General features: G+C 36.8%; 1 protein-coding gene and 1 long non-coding RNA gene across 4 annotated transcripts in view; one reads left to right on the top strand and one right to left on the bottom strand.

Annotated features, from left to right (window-relative positions):
• Nucleotides 1–19,308, top strand: part of ZBTB38 (zinc finger and BTB domain containing 38) — a 25,902-nt gene extending 6,594 nt beyond the window's left edge. For both annotated transcript variants that reach the window (XM_064516868.1, XM_026101689.2), the window contains exon 3: nt 13,288–19,308. In XM_064516868.1, coding sequence (XP_064372938.1) covers nt 13,288–16,863 — 3,576 coding nt within the window. In that variant the 3' untranslated portion in view covers nt 16,864–19,308. The remainder of the gene's footprint in view (nt 1–13,287) is intronic.
• LOC135329172 (uncharacterized) lies at nt 5,095–7,488 on the bottom strand. 2 transcript variants are annotated; one of them, XR_010390505.1, is made up of 2 exons: nt 7,241–7,488; nt 5,095–7,059 (listed from the first exon to the last, which is right to left on the bottom strand). It is a non-coding gene; the product is annotated as an uncharacterized LOC135329172 (long non-coding RNA). The 2 variants fall into 2 exon arrangements; XR_010390506.1 differs by having other exon boundaries at nt 7,143–7,256.

The following is a 19,308-nucleotide window of genomic DNA, read 5'->3' as shown; positions in this document are numbered from 1 at the left end:
TATGTGCTTTAGCTTTGAGATATGTATGTACAAAATGAAAGAATCTGAAATCCTGATAATTCATTACTTTTGAACCTGGCCCTTTGCATCATATAGTGTAATTTGCATTGTAGCAAGGGAGTAGTTTCATTGATTTCAGTGGCACTATTCACACAAATTTCTGTAGGAAATGATTTGTGTGCTCATAGTCATTAATGCTGAAATATCTTAAGATATAAATGGGTAATTAAGGATACCAGTCAAAATGTAAGGTAAGGAAGCATTTACAACACACATGCACACGCACACACAAAACATCAAAAAACATTCTTTATGTTTTAGAATATCTCAAAATATTATCTGCTGCTAAGTTTACTTTTAATGCACAATGGTCTATGATGTACAGATAGAAAATGGTAACATTTTCAGAGAAAACAAGATTGCATTGGTAGTTTAAATTAATCAGAGAAACATTAAAATTAGATAAATTGAAGTTACCTGGACTTATAGAGCAATGAGCTGCAAAATCTGAATTCTACCTATTTTAAGTAAATGATCATAGAACAGTTGCTCAGTATTTTTTAGATAGAATACTGGGCCATAACCTGTTTCCTTGGCAACTACATACGAATAAAAGGTACATTAGCAAAGCTGCAGATGTGTGTCAGTGAATGCTTATTAACCAGCCCAATGCATTTACATAGCATGTGCTCCTAATAATGCATGCATCTTGAAAATCACCATATAAAAAGATTTCTGGGCATGGCCCAAAATGGGTTTTTAATACTCAAAAATTTTAACCTAAAACCTAATGTTTTCAATGGAAATCTCCCCATGATTTTTCATTGAGCTTTAATTTGGACTTGCAATAACTGGACAATATTTGTGTGGCAGGTTTGGTCTGAAAACCTTTCTCCAAGATTCGGAATACTCATAACACTCCTTTAAGACAACAAAATATGGAAATTAAGATATCCGGCATCTTTCAGAAATGCTCAGCCATTCTAAATTTGAATCTTGCACCAGCATTCAGAAGCAAATATGATTATACTGCTTGACACAGTGACAAACTAAAGCCACTAAATAAAATTGAAACTTCTATTGCTTGTAGCACCCTCATTCTATCCAACATACCCAAGCTAAAAGATACAACAATAAAGTGCTGTCTTTTAACAGTCAGCAATAGAAAGGGGGGAAAAAAGCAAGAGAAAACTGCAGAAGAGATCAAAATGGCAGCTGTTCATGGACTTTCAGAATAAGATTTTGATGTAGCATTTAGGCAGTATTCACACTTTCTGTACACTTTCTGGATTTGTATAGTATTATTTTGCTCTATATTCCTGCCTTTAAAAGGAGCTTAGATATATATTAGATCAATTTTGACAAATTTCTTTACTGATTTGAGCTAAGTTATGTACATTTTAGCCTGTCTTCTCAAAGTAGTCATTTTGTATATAAAATGAAAGACTGTATACCTCTCTCCAGGTTAATTGTATTACCCCAAGATGATGCATCTTTAATAGTTAATAAGCAAGTCTAAAATGTGAATCTTTAGAAGGACAGAAAGGAAAAATGGGAGACTGCAAGTCTTGAGCTTAAATTCAATTGGTGTAATCTGAGAAGAAGTCGTTTATGTGACCAGTAGCCTAATTAAAACCCTCTTCAAATCAATGAAAAGACTCCCATTGACTTTTTTTGGAGTATGGCATTGGAGAGAAGGCTTCATAGATAACAAGAGTTTTAGCAAATGAACATTACCCTGAAAATATTTCCATGAACTCTCAGCTGTCAAATACACAAAAATCTAGTATCAATTTGAGGTAGTGTGAACAATATCATATGAATCTGTTCATGATCCTGAACCATAAGCAATATTATTATATACCATCAAGTACTGCAATACTACTAAGCCTTTTCATTGAATAAGCATTCAAGGAAGTATTAGGGAGATGCAAGTCAACTGTTTTTTCTATTTTTACTATCTTTTGCTCTCCATATGATCTGAGCTCATAGTCAGGCCAGGATTTGTACCTGGGTAGCTCACATGGTGGCAGGGCTTGCAGTGCAAGTCAGAGCAGGAGCCACTGAGATTCTCTTCTTACTGCCAGTTCCCCCAGAAGATCTGGATCAGCTCTCCCAGCACAAACCTCTCTCTCAGCTGCTTCCAAGGTCAAAAATTGATCAACTGAATTGGCATGTGAAAAGGCCTTCTCCTCTCCAGTGCTTAGGTGAGGAGACAACAACCTGCTTTCTGCCACAGTCCCTCTTCACTGCTAGAGCGGAGAGGCTCTTCTCCAGCTTTCAGACTGGAAGCATGCAGCGAGATAGAAGGAGAAGGAGAGCAGGGCGTGGGTGGGCAACGTAGCTCAGCACAGAGCAGAGCCAAAGAACCATAAGATACAAGTGCTTACAGTCAAAATTGTGTTGTCACAACAAGTAGCCACACTTAAGATGATTCAGAGTAAAAGTTATCACTTGTGCTAGCATTTAGGACTTTTAGCATGCTGAAACTCATCGATATAAGAGCAAAAATATAAAAATATTTTGCAGTTTTAAAGAATGTTGGAGATCAGTGGTGGTCAGCTAGCAACTTGAAGCTTCTAGCTTTTTGAAATGGCTGTGCCTAGCTATCTAGCAGGCAAACTAAATCAGGTTATTGCTGTGCATGTGTTGCCAGGGGAAGGGATGTAGCTCTATTTTGAGTCTAGCAAGATTTGTTACCTCAGCTGCAGTAAAGGGCAAGAATGGCTGTACTGGCCTGGTCTCCAGCACACCTGGCTGGGAATAACAGCGGCCTCCAAGCATGCAATTTGGCTGCTGCTCTTGTGGATGTTGATTCACATATTCAAAGGATGTTTCCTCTGAAATTGGAAAATGAAAGGCTGGACTGGACTACTTTTATTTTGTCTTTCTGATAACTGAATAGACAACAGAATACAGCACAGTAATTGCCCAAAATGAACAAAAATTAAATACTTAATTTGCTACTTTTGTTTAAAGCTATTGAGATATATCAATTACTACACTTAACAGTCAATAGAAAAAGGGAAAATACTCAGACTGCAAACATGGTTTCACGACTGTGATTGATCTAAGCTAGCTAGGACTACGATGCGTCCCAGAAGTGTAGGAGGCTAGAAAGTGGCTTGTCAGCAGCACATGAAGTGAAGAGTTAAAATGGAAATAATATTGCAGTTGTTCATACAGAGGCAGTAAGATGTAAAGTGAACTGATTTTTAGTAGCAGTACAACATAAGCTTCTAAATTTTGTGCAGAAGAGAATTTCAATTTATGTCAGTTATTTTACTTGCTTGGTTTTCTTCTTTAGACTGGTAAAGAGAGAAAGGTATAATTATACCATTAAAAATTACTTGTATTTGTTTGGTTTAGTGTTAATGGGACTTACATTAGGTCATGCCTAAAATGAATTGTACAAAGCCAACATAACTTGGGGAAAGGGTCGTTTGTGCACATGTGCAGCTCACACAGTTTGAGAGGCAGGTGAGTCCCCGGCTCTCCTCTTTCCCATCTAGCCCAGGATGAATGGGCGGCTGCAGCAGGTCACTGTATCGCTGGCTCCTTCCTCTTTCTTCTCCCTCTGCTGAAGGATCTAGAAGAGGAGGAGGCCTAAGCAGAGGAACTATTTCCCTTGCTCCCATTACAGAAAAGGGAGTGAGGGCACTTTGGGCTGCTGAGTCCTTCCTGCTCCATACTTCAGAGTGAAGTGCTGGTCTGCTTGAGGGGTTAGACAAGCCCTGTTTTCCTTCTCAGCAGCCTCACTGGTTGCTTGGACCCCAGCACTGAGAGCAATAGGGAAGACAGTCCATCCAAGTGGTTTTTTTCATGGATAGACAGGCCTTCGCTAGGCATTGAGAAGGAAGGAAACCATCAAGCCCTGACCAAAATCCTGTCACTCACAAGAAATTTGCACAAGTTGGTAATGCTATATGTATTGTTTCCTGATATTCTTTAAGAACTGAAACTGCCTAACTACAGAGGAATACTTAACATTTTTTTCCTCAGCAGTTTGAAATACCCTTAAGGAAAGAATACCACATGCCACGATTTGCAGAAGTGAGATTATCAGACTTCAGCAAAGCATCCAAACACCACCGCTTCAGCAGCCACTTTTATACATTTTGTTTTTCAAAAGAAATAAAGCTTGCTGATATATACACACATATATGTATAGTACCTTGCAGTTATACCATAAAAGAAGTGATCCACTTTTAAACCACTCTGGACTTATATTTAAAGAACAGAGTATTTGTGTGATGTTATGCACAACCGTCTATATGTTTAATGGGAATTGGTACACATACACTAGCAAGATTGCTATTTCTGCTAGTATATAATGCATATTGTGGCTTATACTGTGAAATCAGGCCTGCAAGTGTAGACAAATCTCCTTGTGCAACTTCTCATTGAGATTAACAGATACTAATGTAGTCAATTCACACAGGTCTGATTGCAGCACCAGTTTCTCCATTTTCTTTGCATGTAAATGGTATTACATGAAGCATTATAGTGAGAATGTAAAATCTTGGGTGCAGCCAAGCCAGTCTTATAAAGAATTTCTTACTATGAAGTATATTTTCAATATACAAGTGGTCAATGAGACTGTGAATTCCAAATAGCTCAGGTTCATATATGGAAATTAGTACCGTCAAGTACTATCAGTCAGGAAAAGTGACTGAGCTAAAGTTTCCATAAGAAGACACACTATTGATTTAAAAAAAATCTATTTTCTGCAATTCTGTTATATGACCTACAGATATGGAAACTGCCAGGACATGAAATGGTCAAGCACAAATAGATTAACATCTCTAAGTTGGGGGTATATGAATAATGTGTTATACAAATGACAGTTATTCCTCTGTTTTCAAAACAACTAAAGAAAAACAAGTATAATTAAGGTTTAATGAGAATTCATAACCTAATTTTCCTTAACGTTGTTTCACATAATCTAAAACAATACTTGTATTTGTTGCTGCTCAGTAATGCATAGTAATTTCTTTCTTTTAAAGGATTATAATGGTTTTAATTTAATCCATATTATTGCGTTCCTACTAACAACACATTCTTCACAAATACTTCTGAGGGCACTTTTGTCAGAAGTCTTCATTAATATGTACCGATAGGCACATCTAAAACAATACAGAAACAACAGTAAATAAGTAAAGTCCAGGATTAAAAGTAACCTACACATGATCATGAAACTCTCTTTCTCAGTTACATAGTTTGGAACAAAAAGAAGGTTGTGATAATCTTGCTTTTGTTCTTTAACTATTTGTTCCACATTTGGTTACCAACAGCTACTGATAAGAACACCTCAGTTTGTGGTGAGATGAAAAAAAAACACTTTTGGGTAGTAGGGTGTCCTAAGTTAAGATATACATTGCTTCAATAGTGGAACTTTTAGATGGGAATTTCAGTAATCCAGGAGTGATAATGAAGTTCTCCACAGACATGTTCATTATTTCTCAGCTGGACTTTTAATATGGATTGTGTAAAACAGTGGGACGAGGGAGAAGTTTAGATTAGTCACGAAATTCTGACAATCCCCTGAAAAGAAAAAATATATATTTCCATATCTTTCAAACAACCAGGAAATCATATGAGAATTCCAAAATAATATGCCAAAATTCCAAAATAATATGCTGAAAAAAGACCATCCCTTCTTAAGATGAATCTGTTTATCTAATGTTGATATTAAATTATTCCTTAGATGATAAGCAGCATTTATCAGGGAAGTGAGTCCTAGCAACCGTGTAGCTTCCAACCTACCAACGGCGATGATGACAAAAGGGTTCACGCTTCTGGAAATTTTGTGTCTAAAATGAACCAGTTCCTACTATTCAGTGCTTCTAACTCATAGGTTTAGATTTTAAAACAAATATCTGTCCAGCAACAGTCCATACATGGTAACTTGTAAAAATTAATACAGATTAATGTTTGTCAAAATTAGTCCAAACTTTAAGACAAAAGGAGAACGTCCTTTTGCCTAAATGGATGCTTCTCACCTGACTCAAAGCCCAATTTTTCTCCAAGTTTCATGATTACAAGTACCTGGAGAAACAGGCTTTGCAATGTATTTAAAATCAGGGAGAGATAATATATAGACAAAATACACCAAATATATTGGAGCAAATAAAATGCTTCTGGCCAAATAAAATTACACTACTTTCTTCTTTGTTTAGGCAAACATTTGTTAGCACTTCATAAGCGCTAATAGTAATGTTGCACTTGTTTCCTGAGGCAGTAAATATTTTGATGAAATTAGAGGCTAAGACTACTGCTTAAAATAAACTTCCTCATGGTACCCTATGGATTTTTATGTATGCTTAAAAACAAGAAAGATAGTATAATCAGATAAAGAAAAGAAAATAAATGTGAATGTACTTCAAGATCTGAACCAAATTTATTTCAGATACTATTATTTTGAGGAAATATTCCATCTCTCTCCTTTTCAGTGGGAAGTTGCAGAATTTATGTCCTGAGCTATGTATCTCCATAGATGCTTTCTCTTCTCCATAGGAGAAAGGCTTTGAGAAAGAATAAGGTAATGAAAGGGTCATTTGTTAGGTTTAAAAGGAATATTAAATAATGTGAATTAAACTGCGTTAGTGATCATAGAGCAAGGGGTTGGATATAGGCAACACTGTATTTCCCCATCTTTCTGAGCTCGGAGAATTCGCGTATAAACAACCTGATATCAGAGAAGAGCGTGTTAATTTAGCACACAGCATTTGATACAAGATAAGTATATAAAAATACCACAGCAGTTAGTAGGAGGAAAAAGGGAAGCCAGGGCACCGAGAGCAGCCTGTATTTCACAAGCCACAGACCCATCTCATTACCAGGGATTATCAAAGCAAAATGGCTGCTGCGCTCGCGGTGCTGTCTCGCAGCTGCGGCCCTCGCCCTGCGCCCGGCGTGCAGGTCCCGGTGCTGGCAGCCGCGCCGCTCGCCGAGGCCACCGGCCACACGCCGCCCCAAACATGGCACCCGAAACGTCACCCTTCGCCGAGGCACCAGGCGCGCGGCTCCACGCAGCTGCTGCCTTTGTCTTCCTCCCTGCTAAAGAAAACCACGAAAAATCCATTTTAATTGGCACATAGCTCAAGAGCAGTGGCTTATTCGACATTTGAGCATAAAATTACTTAAGCATTTCTGCTACTGCTAGGAAAATTGTATCCTGGGTTAATAAGTGCAGCTTCCTCAGCTAAAGATTTAATTTCGTCCAGAGTACAGTTATTACCCATAAACAGGAAGCGTCTTCAAGTTATCTAGACAGTTGAAGAGTTGCCAAATGTTTGATGTCTCAAGAGGCTCTGTTTCAAGACAGACAAATATACTGAAGTTAACGTGCTGTATCAGCAGCTTATATTTTATGTAATTCACACAGGATTAAACAACAATTGCATTTTAACTCTGCAGCAGCGGTTTCCATTACTGTGGCTGCGAAAGCCTTCATTCCCCGTCTTGCTTTAGCAAGCAAAGGGGACAGGGCCTTTCTTGCATGCATCCAGCTCCACCTTGTGGGCGAGAGACGAGAATGAGCTTTCACTGAATGCGCAGATGGACCACTTCTCTCAGATGGACCACTTCTCTCAGATGGACCACTTCTCTCGGCTTTCCTGGGTGTTACGAACTTCAGTGTTTCAGTTAATTAAAAGCTTCAGAAGAGGCATGGAAAACGGCGGAAAACGGCTGACATGAGGAAGAACTAGACATGCAGTGGCAAATGTATGTTTTGAAAAGATTATTTTTTAGAGCCAGATAAGTTACAGAGTGCCAAATCTCTCCACTGTTACAGGAGACACAGAGACACAGCATTGGTTTTCACAGTGAGACGCATAACTGTAAAGAAGAGTGTAAGCCCTCTCTGAGCACACTGATAAGGTTTAAAGGCTGTTTTCCTTATGATGAGAAACTATGATAGAAAGTCTAAACCAAGAAGTGAGAGAATGAATTAGGTATGCTAATGATGAGAAAGAATTACAAGTCTTTCAGAGTGGTTCATCTGATGACTGCAGAGATCTGCCAATATTAACATAATCTTCTCACTTTAAGTCCCTCATCCCCTGCAATGGTCTGAATTAAAAGTTAGAGGAAATTATATGAGGCTGAAAAAGAATGATTTAAAGTCTATAATGCTTATGAGGCTGTAACAAATAGAAAAGGGAAGTGCTATTCTAAATTAACAGGGAAGGATGGCAAGAAGCAACAGTCTAAAAGAGAAAAAATGTAAACATACTTACAGAAAATGATGTGTAGCTATGTAGCCTGTAACAATAAAATACAAGTCTTTGCAAGCTATTAAACATAATTAGACCTCATTAAAACTTTGCTGCATGCCTGGGGTTGTAAGGAGACCTAAGGAAACCCGTTCCAGGCAGCCATCGTGCCCAGAGGGAATCAGTGAAGTGTTTTCATAAAAAACTGAGCTACGACCATGAAAGTGATAGTTTGGCACTTAGCTCTGAACTAACAGCTACTTGGGTGTGGAAGGATTAGGATGGTAGAACCTGGTATTTTGGGGGGGTGGTAGTTGTTTTTTGTTTTGTTTTGATGCCTAGCCCTATTTTTGCTCAAGAATAAAATAGTGCGCTTTAGGAGAGTTAGGTACAGAAGATTCCTTCCTTGCTTGAGGAAACAGGCTGGAAAAAAAGCAGAGGTATCCTTCAAAGTATGTTAACAGAGTGTAATGAAACTGAACATAGGAAAACTATGGAGGGAACATGTTTCCATGGTACATGTCGGTAAGTACCAGAAGGATACTAACAGCTCTTTTTAAAATCTCAGTAGAATGTGGGGAATAAGAAAACAGAGAGAGAACTGTTATTGCAGTTTATTAAGTATCTTGTCATTTTTTATTTAGCTTGGGTACTGGCAAGTCTAACTGCCATGCTGTATTTGTTGATGCTGCTAGCTTCTTTTTCAAGCTTAGGGGACAGAAATGGAGTAACACAGTCCCTTCCTCGTATGTAATGGGTGCACTTGCCTGGCAATGGATTTCAAAACTTTAGCAAGAAGAAAAAAAGATTCATAGACTGCAACTGTTCTTCTTCAGTAGTAAAAACTTTAGTACTTGTTATATTTGGTATTTATAACCCAGTAAGACTTCTTGTGATCTCTTTCCTCACTTCAAAGTAATGTCAATATAAAGGTCAGCAGTAGCTTCTTTGCTCTTCAGTGTTCATGTAGAGTTGGCTGCTTTAATATTTGTAACTAGCAATATCATCTGTGAGGCATAACTAGTCAAATTTGTATTTGGATGTGTTGATCTCTGATCTTCCAGGTAATCTTTAATATCATTAATTTTCACTTACGGCTGTTGTCCTGGAGCAGTACTCTGTTAATGCCAAAAGAGGTAACACTATAGTTTAATCGAAGTACTGAACATTATGCTTAAGATCCAGATGAATGTGTAAATCTTATTTCTGAAAGTGATTCAAAAACTTTTATGACAGGTGGAGTCTATTATTGTTTTTCCAGAAAATCTGCAAGTAGTAACACCCAACCTAAAATTTTGCTGTTCAGAAGCTAGATATCTATAGTTGCAAGATATACCAGGAAGGTGCCATATTGATCACAAAGAAGTTACTTTTGTCTGGACTAAGTGTAAAAAAGTATCAAAGTAACACACTAAAACTTGTAAAGAAAGGATGACTTAGTAGCCTGAAGAATTTAGCTGACCTTTTAATAGGTCAAATAGCCAGAAAACCAGACTTAAATAAGTTTGGGGCAACTTTTGATAAATACTAGAATTTCTTCCATGATTCTATAACAAAAATCAGACAGAAAAATAGTAATATTCCAAATGGACTTTCCAGTGTTATAATAGAAAATGTATAATAAGGATTCATCAGAAGAACCTGATTTTTATGTATTTTAGTCTCAGCAGGGCATCCTTGGGAACTAAAGAGATGTTTGCCTTTTACAGTACTTCCCACCAACTGCAAACAGAATGTGAAATGTTCCTAGTATGTGTGCTAGGTAGGGCATTCTGATCTTATGGTATTTCACAAAAAAAATTCACAGATACAAGAGGCAAGACAGGTAAAAGGTAGTAGAGAATCATTATACACATGAATAAGTAGACTATTTGGGGAATGTATCAGCTGAGACAGATAAGCAAAAAGTGCTGGCTCTGAAAATTGATTTGCTCCAGAGTTCTTCTGTATAATCTTTCAAAGAGATATATAGCAGATGGTTTAGTACACAGGGAGAAAATAGATGTCCAAATAGCAAAAGATAGTTTCTACTATCTTTACACAAGGAATCTAGATTGGTATTTTACTGAGCATACTACAATATCCATGATTCAAAGACTATAAACCCAGCAATCTACTGACATGCAAGTAGAAATTGAAAATACCTACTTTTCCCTTAAAGAGGATAAATTTTGAAATAGCTAGTTGAATAATGAGACTCCTACTAAAAATGATCAGGTAACAAGCTGTAGGCTTTGTGTATAAATGCCTCTTAGAATAGAAGTAGCAGTCTGATATATTTAGCAACAGTATGTTGGATGATATGTCTTTGAACTAAAACTAGCTGTCTACTACAAAGAAACAGAAAAAATACAGGCAACTGTCTATGGGGGAGTTCATTGGGAGACAGAGTTGACAGCATTTATTTCCTATACTCAGGAAATAACTCTATCAATAGCTTCTTTTGTGAAATGTTTTTTATGTCTGAGAGTTGGTTTCTAATACCACATCACATGAGCAAGTCAGACGTAATCTCAGACACTGTCAATGGGAAAAAGAATCAGCTAAGGGATTGTGGCTACTTGCTTGAAGGAAAGTGTTCTTGTCAGTATTCTTTATGTAGAAGACTTGATATACTAGAAGCTGTCTACAATTACATATGGGTTTTCAGATACTGAACCAAAGGAGACAACCATACTTAACTACTGTGAACTTCAGGTCATCATTCCAAGTGAATCAATGTTTAATACCACTTACCTTAAGCCAAGTAAGTGTAATGAACAAACCCATCATAAAATATGATTTTAAGATTTAAAGACACAAAACAATGCATCTAGATTTACAGCTAGTGTAGGTGACCAGATAATCAAGATAATATGCATGTCTACATTTCTGTCACAGTAGTACTGATGAATTTGTCTCTTGATATCCATGGCATATTTATGCATCAGAGTTATTTTGCATGAATCACAGCTTGGAGTTTTCTTAGTTCTGTGTATTCACAGTTTTCAGTCATTAAACTGCATTAGCAGTTTTGTCCATCTGCGTAGATAATATTGGTCTTATAGAAACAGCGGCCGTGTTGTAAGGTATAAATTTTACCTCTAACCTTCATCCATAATGTACCAAATTATGGTATTTTGCATAGAGCATTGGGTTTGTCTTCATAGTAGGATTGTCATTCTTTTTTGTATCATTTAATTAGCAGCGAAGTAGTCAGTGGATATTTGCTAAACTGTCTAAAGTGTGAACTAGACTAGGGTCAAGAAGGGTATGTGTCGTATTACTTACCCTGTGATAAAGACCCCATTTTCAACAGAGTTACTTCCTAATAGCTTGGACGAGAGAGCCAATGTGTTCTAAATGACTATTGTTGTTTGCTTAGTGAATTTTAATTTACCCTTTGGATCTGACCCACCTTAATAAATATAATTAACATTTTTAATGTAATCTTTTTGACCATAAGGGCTAGATACTAAAAATTTTTAAGCCTAGCTTTTAAATTTGGATGAAATGTCTACAAGGTATTCCTAACTTATTACATGACTACAGCATGACACTATTTTAACCTCAAAATATTTGTAGTTGGTCACTCTCTTTAAGGTGCATTTTTGATTATATGAGTTGAAAGAAAAGGTCTTAAATTAATAAATGTGCAGATATTTTACTGTAGTGACCATAGGACAACTATTTCTGGTTCTGATGACTTATGTCAGAAAAGGTCAGCAATATTTGAAAACACCACTCGGAAGAAGAGGAACAAACCTCATGCTGTGGTACAGATCTGAATTTTAACAAAACAAAACAAAAACTCATCTGGTTAAGTCAGAGATTTTCTCTAGATATATTCTATCAAATACATCTATTATTTTCTTCAGTATATTTTTCAATTGTATTTTGCATCTTTTATCTCAGTTAAGTAAACTAATATATTCAGCCTGGCTAGTCTAAACTATTTTCTCAAATCAACATTAAACCTCATTACATAAATTAGCAGTTATTTAACAGCATTTATTATTCCATTGAAATCTTACTATGTGACAGAAATTAAGAACAAACACATGCTATCATATTACAAACTGCGAACATAAATAAATCTAAACTATAGCTGAAGAAAAAATTACTTTTATTGCTCTCAACTTGTGGTTTTACTTGAACTGGAAAAATTCATAAAATTCTCTATCATTTTAAGGTAAAAGCTATGTAAACTATTTATCTAATAAACCCTAATCACTATTTAAAAAACAATAAAGGAATTACATAAATAATGTTGCACACACTCCACTGTTGTTTACAAAATGGTGGTGTTTGTGCATTCACTTGTTTATGAAGCCCTGTCCTGTAACTGAAACTTCATTTCACAGGATCTCTGATTCCTGTGTTCAGTGTTATCTTAATAAGGAGATCAACTGCAGTTGTGTTGTTACGTGATTACACACCGCCTCAGAAAACAAAGTCCTCGGCATCCACAGAACCACAACAATTCAACCTTCCCCATAAAGGCCACCAAATGACTCAGCTGTGTGTTGGGGGAATCACTTTGAGGGTTCAGCGAGTCCCTTGGTGTGAGCTGCATCGAATGCACCCACTGGCAAGTCAGAATGAGGTGGCTCTAAATCCCAGGGCTGGGTGCCAGTCAGCTTATCCAAAAAAGGCACAGGTTTGGCTACCGGTCCACCTAGGGATAGGTAAGAGCCTCTGGCTCCTACTGAGGAGCTACAGGAGCTCCTGCTTCCTTGACCTGTACGTAAACATTTATTGAGAAGTTAGCACAGCCCAATGAAATGGGGCAGAACATGCAACCGATAGACATGATGATGCATCAAAGATAGCTGTATTAGCAAGCTGGGAGTAAATAATTTGTACCTAGTGATCACCTTGTGTATAAATCATATCTGCTAGCCTGAAAAGCCAGATACCCTCAATATTGTTTGCATGAGTGAACCTAAAACTTCTACCTTAAATTATACAGTAAAATTGTATTTGTTCTTAAAACTTAAATATAGAACTATAAACTCAATCTGTCATTGAAACGGATATAAAATGCCTTTAAAAGATGCTCACATTATTTGTTTCTTTTCTCTTGTAGATGACAGTCATGTCCCATTCAAAGGATCTCAAGGATGACTTCCACAGTGACACTGTACTTTCCATTTTAAATGAGCAGCGCATTCGGGGTATTTTATGTGATGTCACCATAATTGTGGAAGATACCAAGTTTAAAGCCCATAGTAATGTGCTGGCAGCTTCAAGCCTTTATTTTAAAAACATTTTCTGGAGTCGTACTATCTGTATTTCAGGTCATGTACTGGAGTTAGATGATCTCAAAGCTGAAGTGTTTACAGAAATTCTTAACTACATCTACAGTTCCACAGTAGTTGTTAAAAGGCAGGAGACTGTAACAGACCTTGCAGCTGCAGGGAAAAAACTGGGAATATCATTTCTAGAAGATCTTACAGACGTTAATTTTTCAAGTTCCCCCTGCCCCTATGCATACTGTATCAATGAAAAAGGAACGGTCAAAGAGGAAAAACACGAAAAGAGACATGAAGACTCAGCTGTCACAAATGGACCACGAATTACAAATGCATTCTCAATTTTTGAAACTGAAAATAGCGTGTTTTCTCCACTTGATTTGAGAGCAAGCTTTAAAAAGGTATCTGAGACAATACAAACACCCAACATCAGCCTCGACAGAAGTGACGTTTGCAAAGATGCTGAATCAGCCAGTACGTTAGCTGAACACTCCTATGCAGTTTCTTCAGGGGGAGATATTTTTCAAGGAACATCTTTTTTTGAACAGGACAACAGCCCGTCATATAAGATGGGCGAAGAGCATTATGAAAATCTCAAAGCTACACCACTCATTCAGCCAGGAAAACAGAACTGCAGCACTCCTAAGACAGCCTTTAAGTCCCAGGGTACTGGTTTGGCTATAGCAAAAGCATCAGCCTCTACAGTAACCAATACAGAAGTCCAACATGAAGCTGTTACTGATCAAACAATTATTTCTTTTCCAAAACCTCAAAATAAAGCAGATTTCCACTTATCCAGAGAAGAAGAAAACAAATCTGCTAACATCTCTGTATCTGTGACAACTGTAGTTCCACCTGTTTACAGCTGTAACTGTTGTACAAAATCATTCAATGACAGAGCTTTACTTAGTACTCATCTTCAGCTCCATTCAGAGCACCAGGAAACCTTCATATGCAAATACTGCAGCAAACAATTTGCAAATCTAAATATACTGGAAAGTCATGAACAAGTCTGTATGAGATCAAGTAGTTTATCTGTTCACAATGGAAACGAACAAAATTTTTCAGATAACTATACTGCTACGGATGGAAGGAATGGAAGTTCATATGCAAACACAGAGCCTCTATTGGCTGAAAACAGCATAACTGATTATTCTAATGCAAGCTGCACTTTACCAGAAACAGATCATTTAGTTAAAGTCGTTGATGGGCAGATATTATATACTTGTATCGTCTGCAAGCGTAGTTACGTAACATTGTCTAGCCTTCGAAGACATGCAAACGTACATTCATGGAGAAGAACATATCCTTGCCACTACTGCAACAAAGTATTTGCATTAGCTGAATATCGCACCAGACATGAAATCTGGCACACAGGAGAAAGACGATACCAGTGCATTTTCTGTCTGGAGACTTTCATGACTTATTATATACTAAAAAATCATCAAAAATCCTTCCATGCAATTGACCACCGTCTGTCAGTAAATAAAAAAACAGCCAATGGAGGCTTAAAACCAAGTATGTATCCATATAAGCTTTATCGACTTTTACCTATGAAATGCAGGCGACTACCTTATAAGTCCTATCGAAATTCTTCATATGAAAACGTTCAAACAAGCAGCCAGGTTAATGAACCTACTTCTAGTAACTGTTTCATTCCAAATTCTCTTAGTTCTGAGTTACCATCACTGAATTTTCAAAGTAATATATTAGCAAACAACAGAACTCTTGCCTTGGATACATCTTCACGTAATGATACAGCATCCTCTACAAATACTCAGAATTCTTCCTCCTGGGGAGTGGGTATATTAAATTCTGACCTGCAAAGTGACTTTTTCACTGGGGAAAAAACAGTTTCCACTGCTGCAAATGCTTCTGGTTCTCAGGAATGTGATTCCTCAATTGTGTCTTTTACTAATGTGAAGGAAAATTCAACCTCTGTCATCAGTTACAGCAGTTCTGCACCCTCTGTTATAATGCACAGTAGCAGAGTTTCATCAGTAATAATGCATAGTAAAACAGTCACTTCTGTAGAAAACAATAAGGCGGAATCTTCAAATAACCTACCTAGTCAATCTGTAAGTGATGACTGTAAATATGGGTCAGATAATTATGGCAAATGCATTACTAAATCAAAAACTATTAAGGAGAAAAAGAAAACACTGCTGTACAACAGAGCAGAAACAAGTGAGGATACGCAATACATCACAGGAGTCGGAGGTTCATCTGGCAAAACAACAAATACTGTTCAAGAATCAAGTAAAACCGAAACGTATATTGCAAAGCCTGCCTTACCTGGAACATCTACTGACAGTAATGTTGCTCCTCTTTGTCAGATAACAGTAAAAATTGGTAATGAGGCTATTGTGAAAAGGCATATTTTAGGATCTAAGTTGTTTTGTAAAAGGGGACGAAAATCTAAATATGAGTCTAAACAGGACAATCTAGTCGAGGAATCGGAAATAGAGACAAAAGAAAGAAGCCCATCTCGGCTCTATAGCTCAGAATGCATGGAGCTGACTGAAATGTGTGATGATGTAAGTGACCAGGATTCCAGTGATAAGCCCTGGAGACCTTATTACAATTACAAACCAAAAAAGAAATCTAAACAGCTAAGAAAAATGAAAAAGACCAAATGGAGGAAAAAGCATGGAAACAAGAACACCATTACAGAAAGTCACAACACATGCAATCGAGAGTATGCACTCAGGAATGCACCTGAGGAAAAGGGGATCAGTCAAGAAGAAAACACAGAGATGCCCAGTCTTCATTGTGAGCTCTGTGAAAGAGACAAATCTTCCAATGCAGAAAGTCAAGAACACGTACACTGGCATGTAGCTACTTCAAAGCTTTACATTTGTGAATTATGCCAAAAACAATTTCAAAGTCCATCCACCTTAAAAATGCATATGAGATGTCACACTGGGGAAAAGCCCTACACCTGCAAAACCTGTGGTAAATGTTTTTCAGTTCCTGGGAATCTACAGAAACATGAACGTATTCATTTGGGTGTCAAAGACTTTGTCTGCCAATATTGTAATAAGGCATTCACTTTAAATGAAACACTCAAAATACATGAAAGAATTCATACTGGAGAAAAGCGCTACCACTGTCAGTTCTGCTTACAGAGCTTCTTGTATCTTTCTACCAAAAAGAATCATGAGCAAAGGCATGTACGTGAGCATAATGGAAAAGGATATGCTTGCTTTCAGTGCCCCAAAATTTGCAAGACAGCAGCTGCTCTGGGAATGCACCAGAAGAAACATCTATTCAGAAGTGCAGGCCCACAAGATAGGAAAGAACATTTTTGCAATGAAAGTGCTAAACTTCTACAAAATCAACATTTCCTTGGCTCTGAAGGGAATGAAGTGAAAAATATACAAAATATAACTCCAGAAGTTATACTCTGAGTGACAGTTGTGCAAAAGAGAAGAAAAATCCAAATATATATATTGGACAAAATATAGATGCATTGAATGGGGAAACTTCTCCACTCAAATCAGTCTCATTTACAAAAATAAAGATCAAAGTTCTTCATCTAAATATATGTCAATATATGCAAAAGAAGAAGGAAAAAAAATCACTGAAAAGAAAAACTAGTATTTTGCAATAATACAAACTTAATGTGAAAGAGAATGAGAGTCTGACCCAAAATACTTTTGCCACAATAGACTCCTAATATATGCATATATAGAAAGAAGAAAACAAAAAAGGACCCATCAAATCCCTACTACTTAGCATCACAATAAACTAGCCACTGAACTATTTTACAGTGCTGTTGTTGAGTCAGAATCATTCTGGACATAATAAATATGTAGGTTCAAAGTATACTCTGTAGAAGGAAATTGTGCTGCAGAAACCATATATTGCATTTTTTTAAACAAAAAACTAATGTGTTTATAAACAAAATAATTGTGGTATAGTGTATTCTAAAGTGAAGGTGGGAAATGTTTCATGAATTTGAGTATGCTGAAGTACAGTTGAGTGCTGGAATGCTTTTCTGTAACTCAGCATTTACAAAACATACAGAAGTATAAATTTCTTTACCCGTCCATATTCAATTTTGCAGTTACCATGACAAGCATTAAGTCTCTGAGTGTAGTGTGGAAAGTAATGCAGATTTATCGTATCTCTAAGACATGTAATAAAGATTCAGTGCAACTTATAATAGTCAGTCTTCCAAATTGCATAAATCCCAAAAGATTCAACCGTCGATGGCCTGGTAGGGCTTTTCAGGTGCTCTGTCTGAAGAAAATCCTCATGCTCTGTTCCCATAGTTAGAAAGTTATGAAACCTCCCAGCTTGAAAAAATCATGTATATAAACTTCCACCTCCTGGTAGGTCTGCAACTCCTGCCTGTTAGAAAAACCATTCTTCTCAGTCAAAGAGGAGGAGATTTAGACAGTCTCCTTCCTCCTCCTGGAATAATACTGGGACAACAAATGACAGAGTTACTTCCAGTAAATTTGCTTTTTTGAGGAGCAGGTAAATGCTCAGATTCTTGCTTCCATACATATCCCCGAGGGAGTCCCTAAACAACTGGGGATAGTTGTGGAGTTCCTCATCATCCCCATGCCTTAAATACAGCATCTAATGTCCCTATATCCCTTTCCAGTGATCCCTCTAAATATGCCAGTGTCTCTCACCCCACTCGAGCTTCTGCAGAGAGTCCCTGGTCCCAGCACAGCGGACCCATAGTGGAGAGGTGCCAGGCACTGGTTCCTACAGGAAGAAGTGTTGGCCCCTTCACCTCTGTCACCCTGCCACACCTGAGGTTTATGGTGAGCCTTATGGTTCAGTATTTTGCTAATAATCGGGAGAACAGGCTTCTGGAAGACATCACTAAAATAAACCTTACCATTAATATTATTTTGTGAAAATATGATTCATTTTAAATGAGATCAAGAGATTTAAACAAAATCAAGGAGGATATATGCCTACAAGTTGCATTTTATATGATAGGGCTCTGTTGTACTGTATCTGCATTTCCAAGTAGTCATGTACTTTCATCTCTATGAAGTGTTAAAAAAAAAAGCCAGGACAAAGGTTAGTGAACCTCAACTTCATTCTATGTGCAAATATGGTAAACTTTGTTTACTTACTTTGTTTTCTTGAATATTAAAAAAAACCCTATAGCTTGGGTATGATAAAACTACAAGTGAAATGGTAATACAGTATTGATTTAAGTAATAATATAGTCCACTTATTTATTCTATCATTGGTGAATGCTATGAACCCAGGAGAAATTTTTGGTTTCATAGCAGCTTTGGTTCCATTGAAATAAGAATACAGAAGAATAAATACAGGAAAGTACGGTGATGTTTCAAAGAAAGTACACGGGAGATATTTTCCAAGTGGACTTGTATGATGTTAATTATAGACCAAAGCAAATAAGGTAGAATATTTATACATATAAAGATAATTTTACAGATATTTTATATAACTGTATAGTTCATAAGAAAAATATTGATAGCTTGTGTTAGGTTTGGGGGGGTTTGTATATTTTGATAAAAACACAATGACTTTGTAACTCTGTATATTCTCTACAATTTATAGCAAAGCAGTTTTAAGATGGCAATGTCATGTTTATTGTGGCACTTTTACTACAAGTAACACGTTGCAGTAATGAGTCAAGTATTAATGACCAAATTAGAATTAAAGTAAGTGTAAGAGATGGTAAATACTATACGTTGTCAAAGACTGTACTTTGCTACATAATGGCATCTGTATTTTTTTGTTTAGAAGAAAATATTAAATGCAGATGTTAAGGATTGATAAAGAGTCTAATTTTATTTTTAGAAAGAGTGATTATAACCCTGTTTTTGCTCGATTAAAATAACCTCTTCCTATTTTTC

This window comes from Dromaius novaehollandiae, chromosome 9 (genome assembly GCF_036370855.1).
Source record: "Dromaius novaehollandiae isolate bDroNov1 chromosome 9, bDroNov1.hap1, whole genome shotgun sequence".
Classification (NCBI taxonomy): domain Eukaryota; kingdom Metazoa; phylum Chordata; class Aves; order Casuariiformes; family Dromaiidae; genus Dromaius; species Dromaius novaehollandiae.
This window is presented reverse-complemented; position numbering and strand designations above follow the sequence as displayed.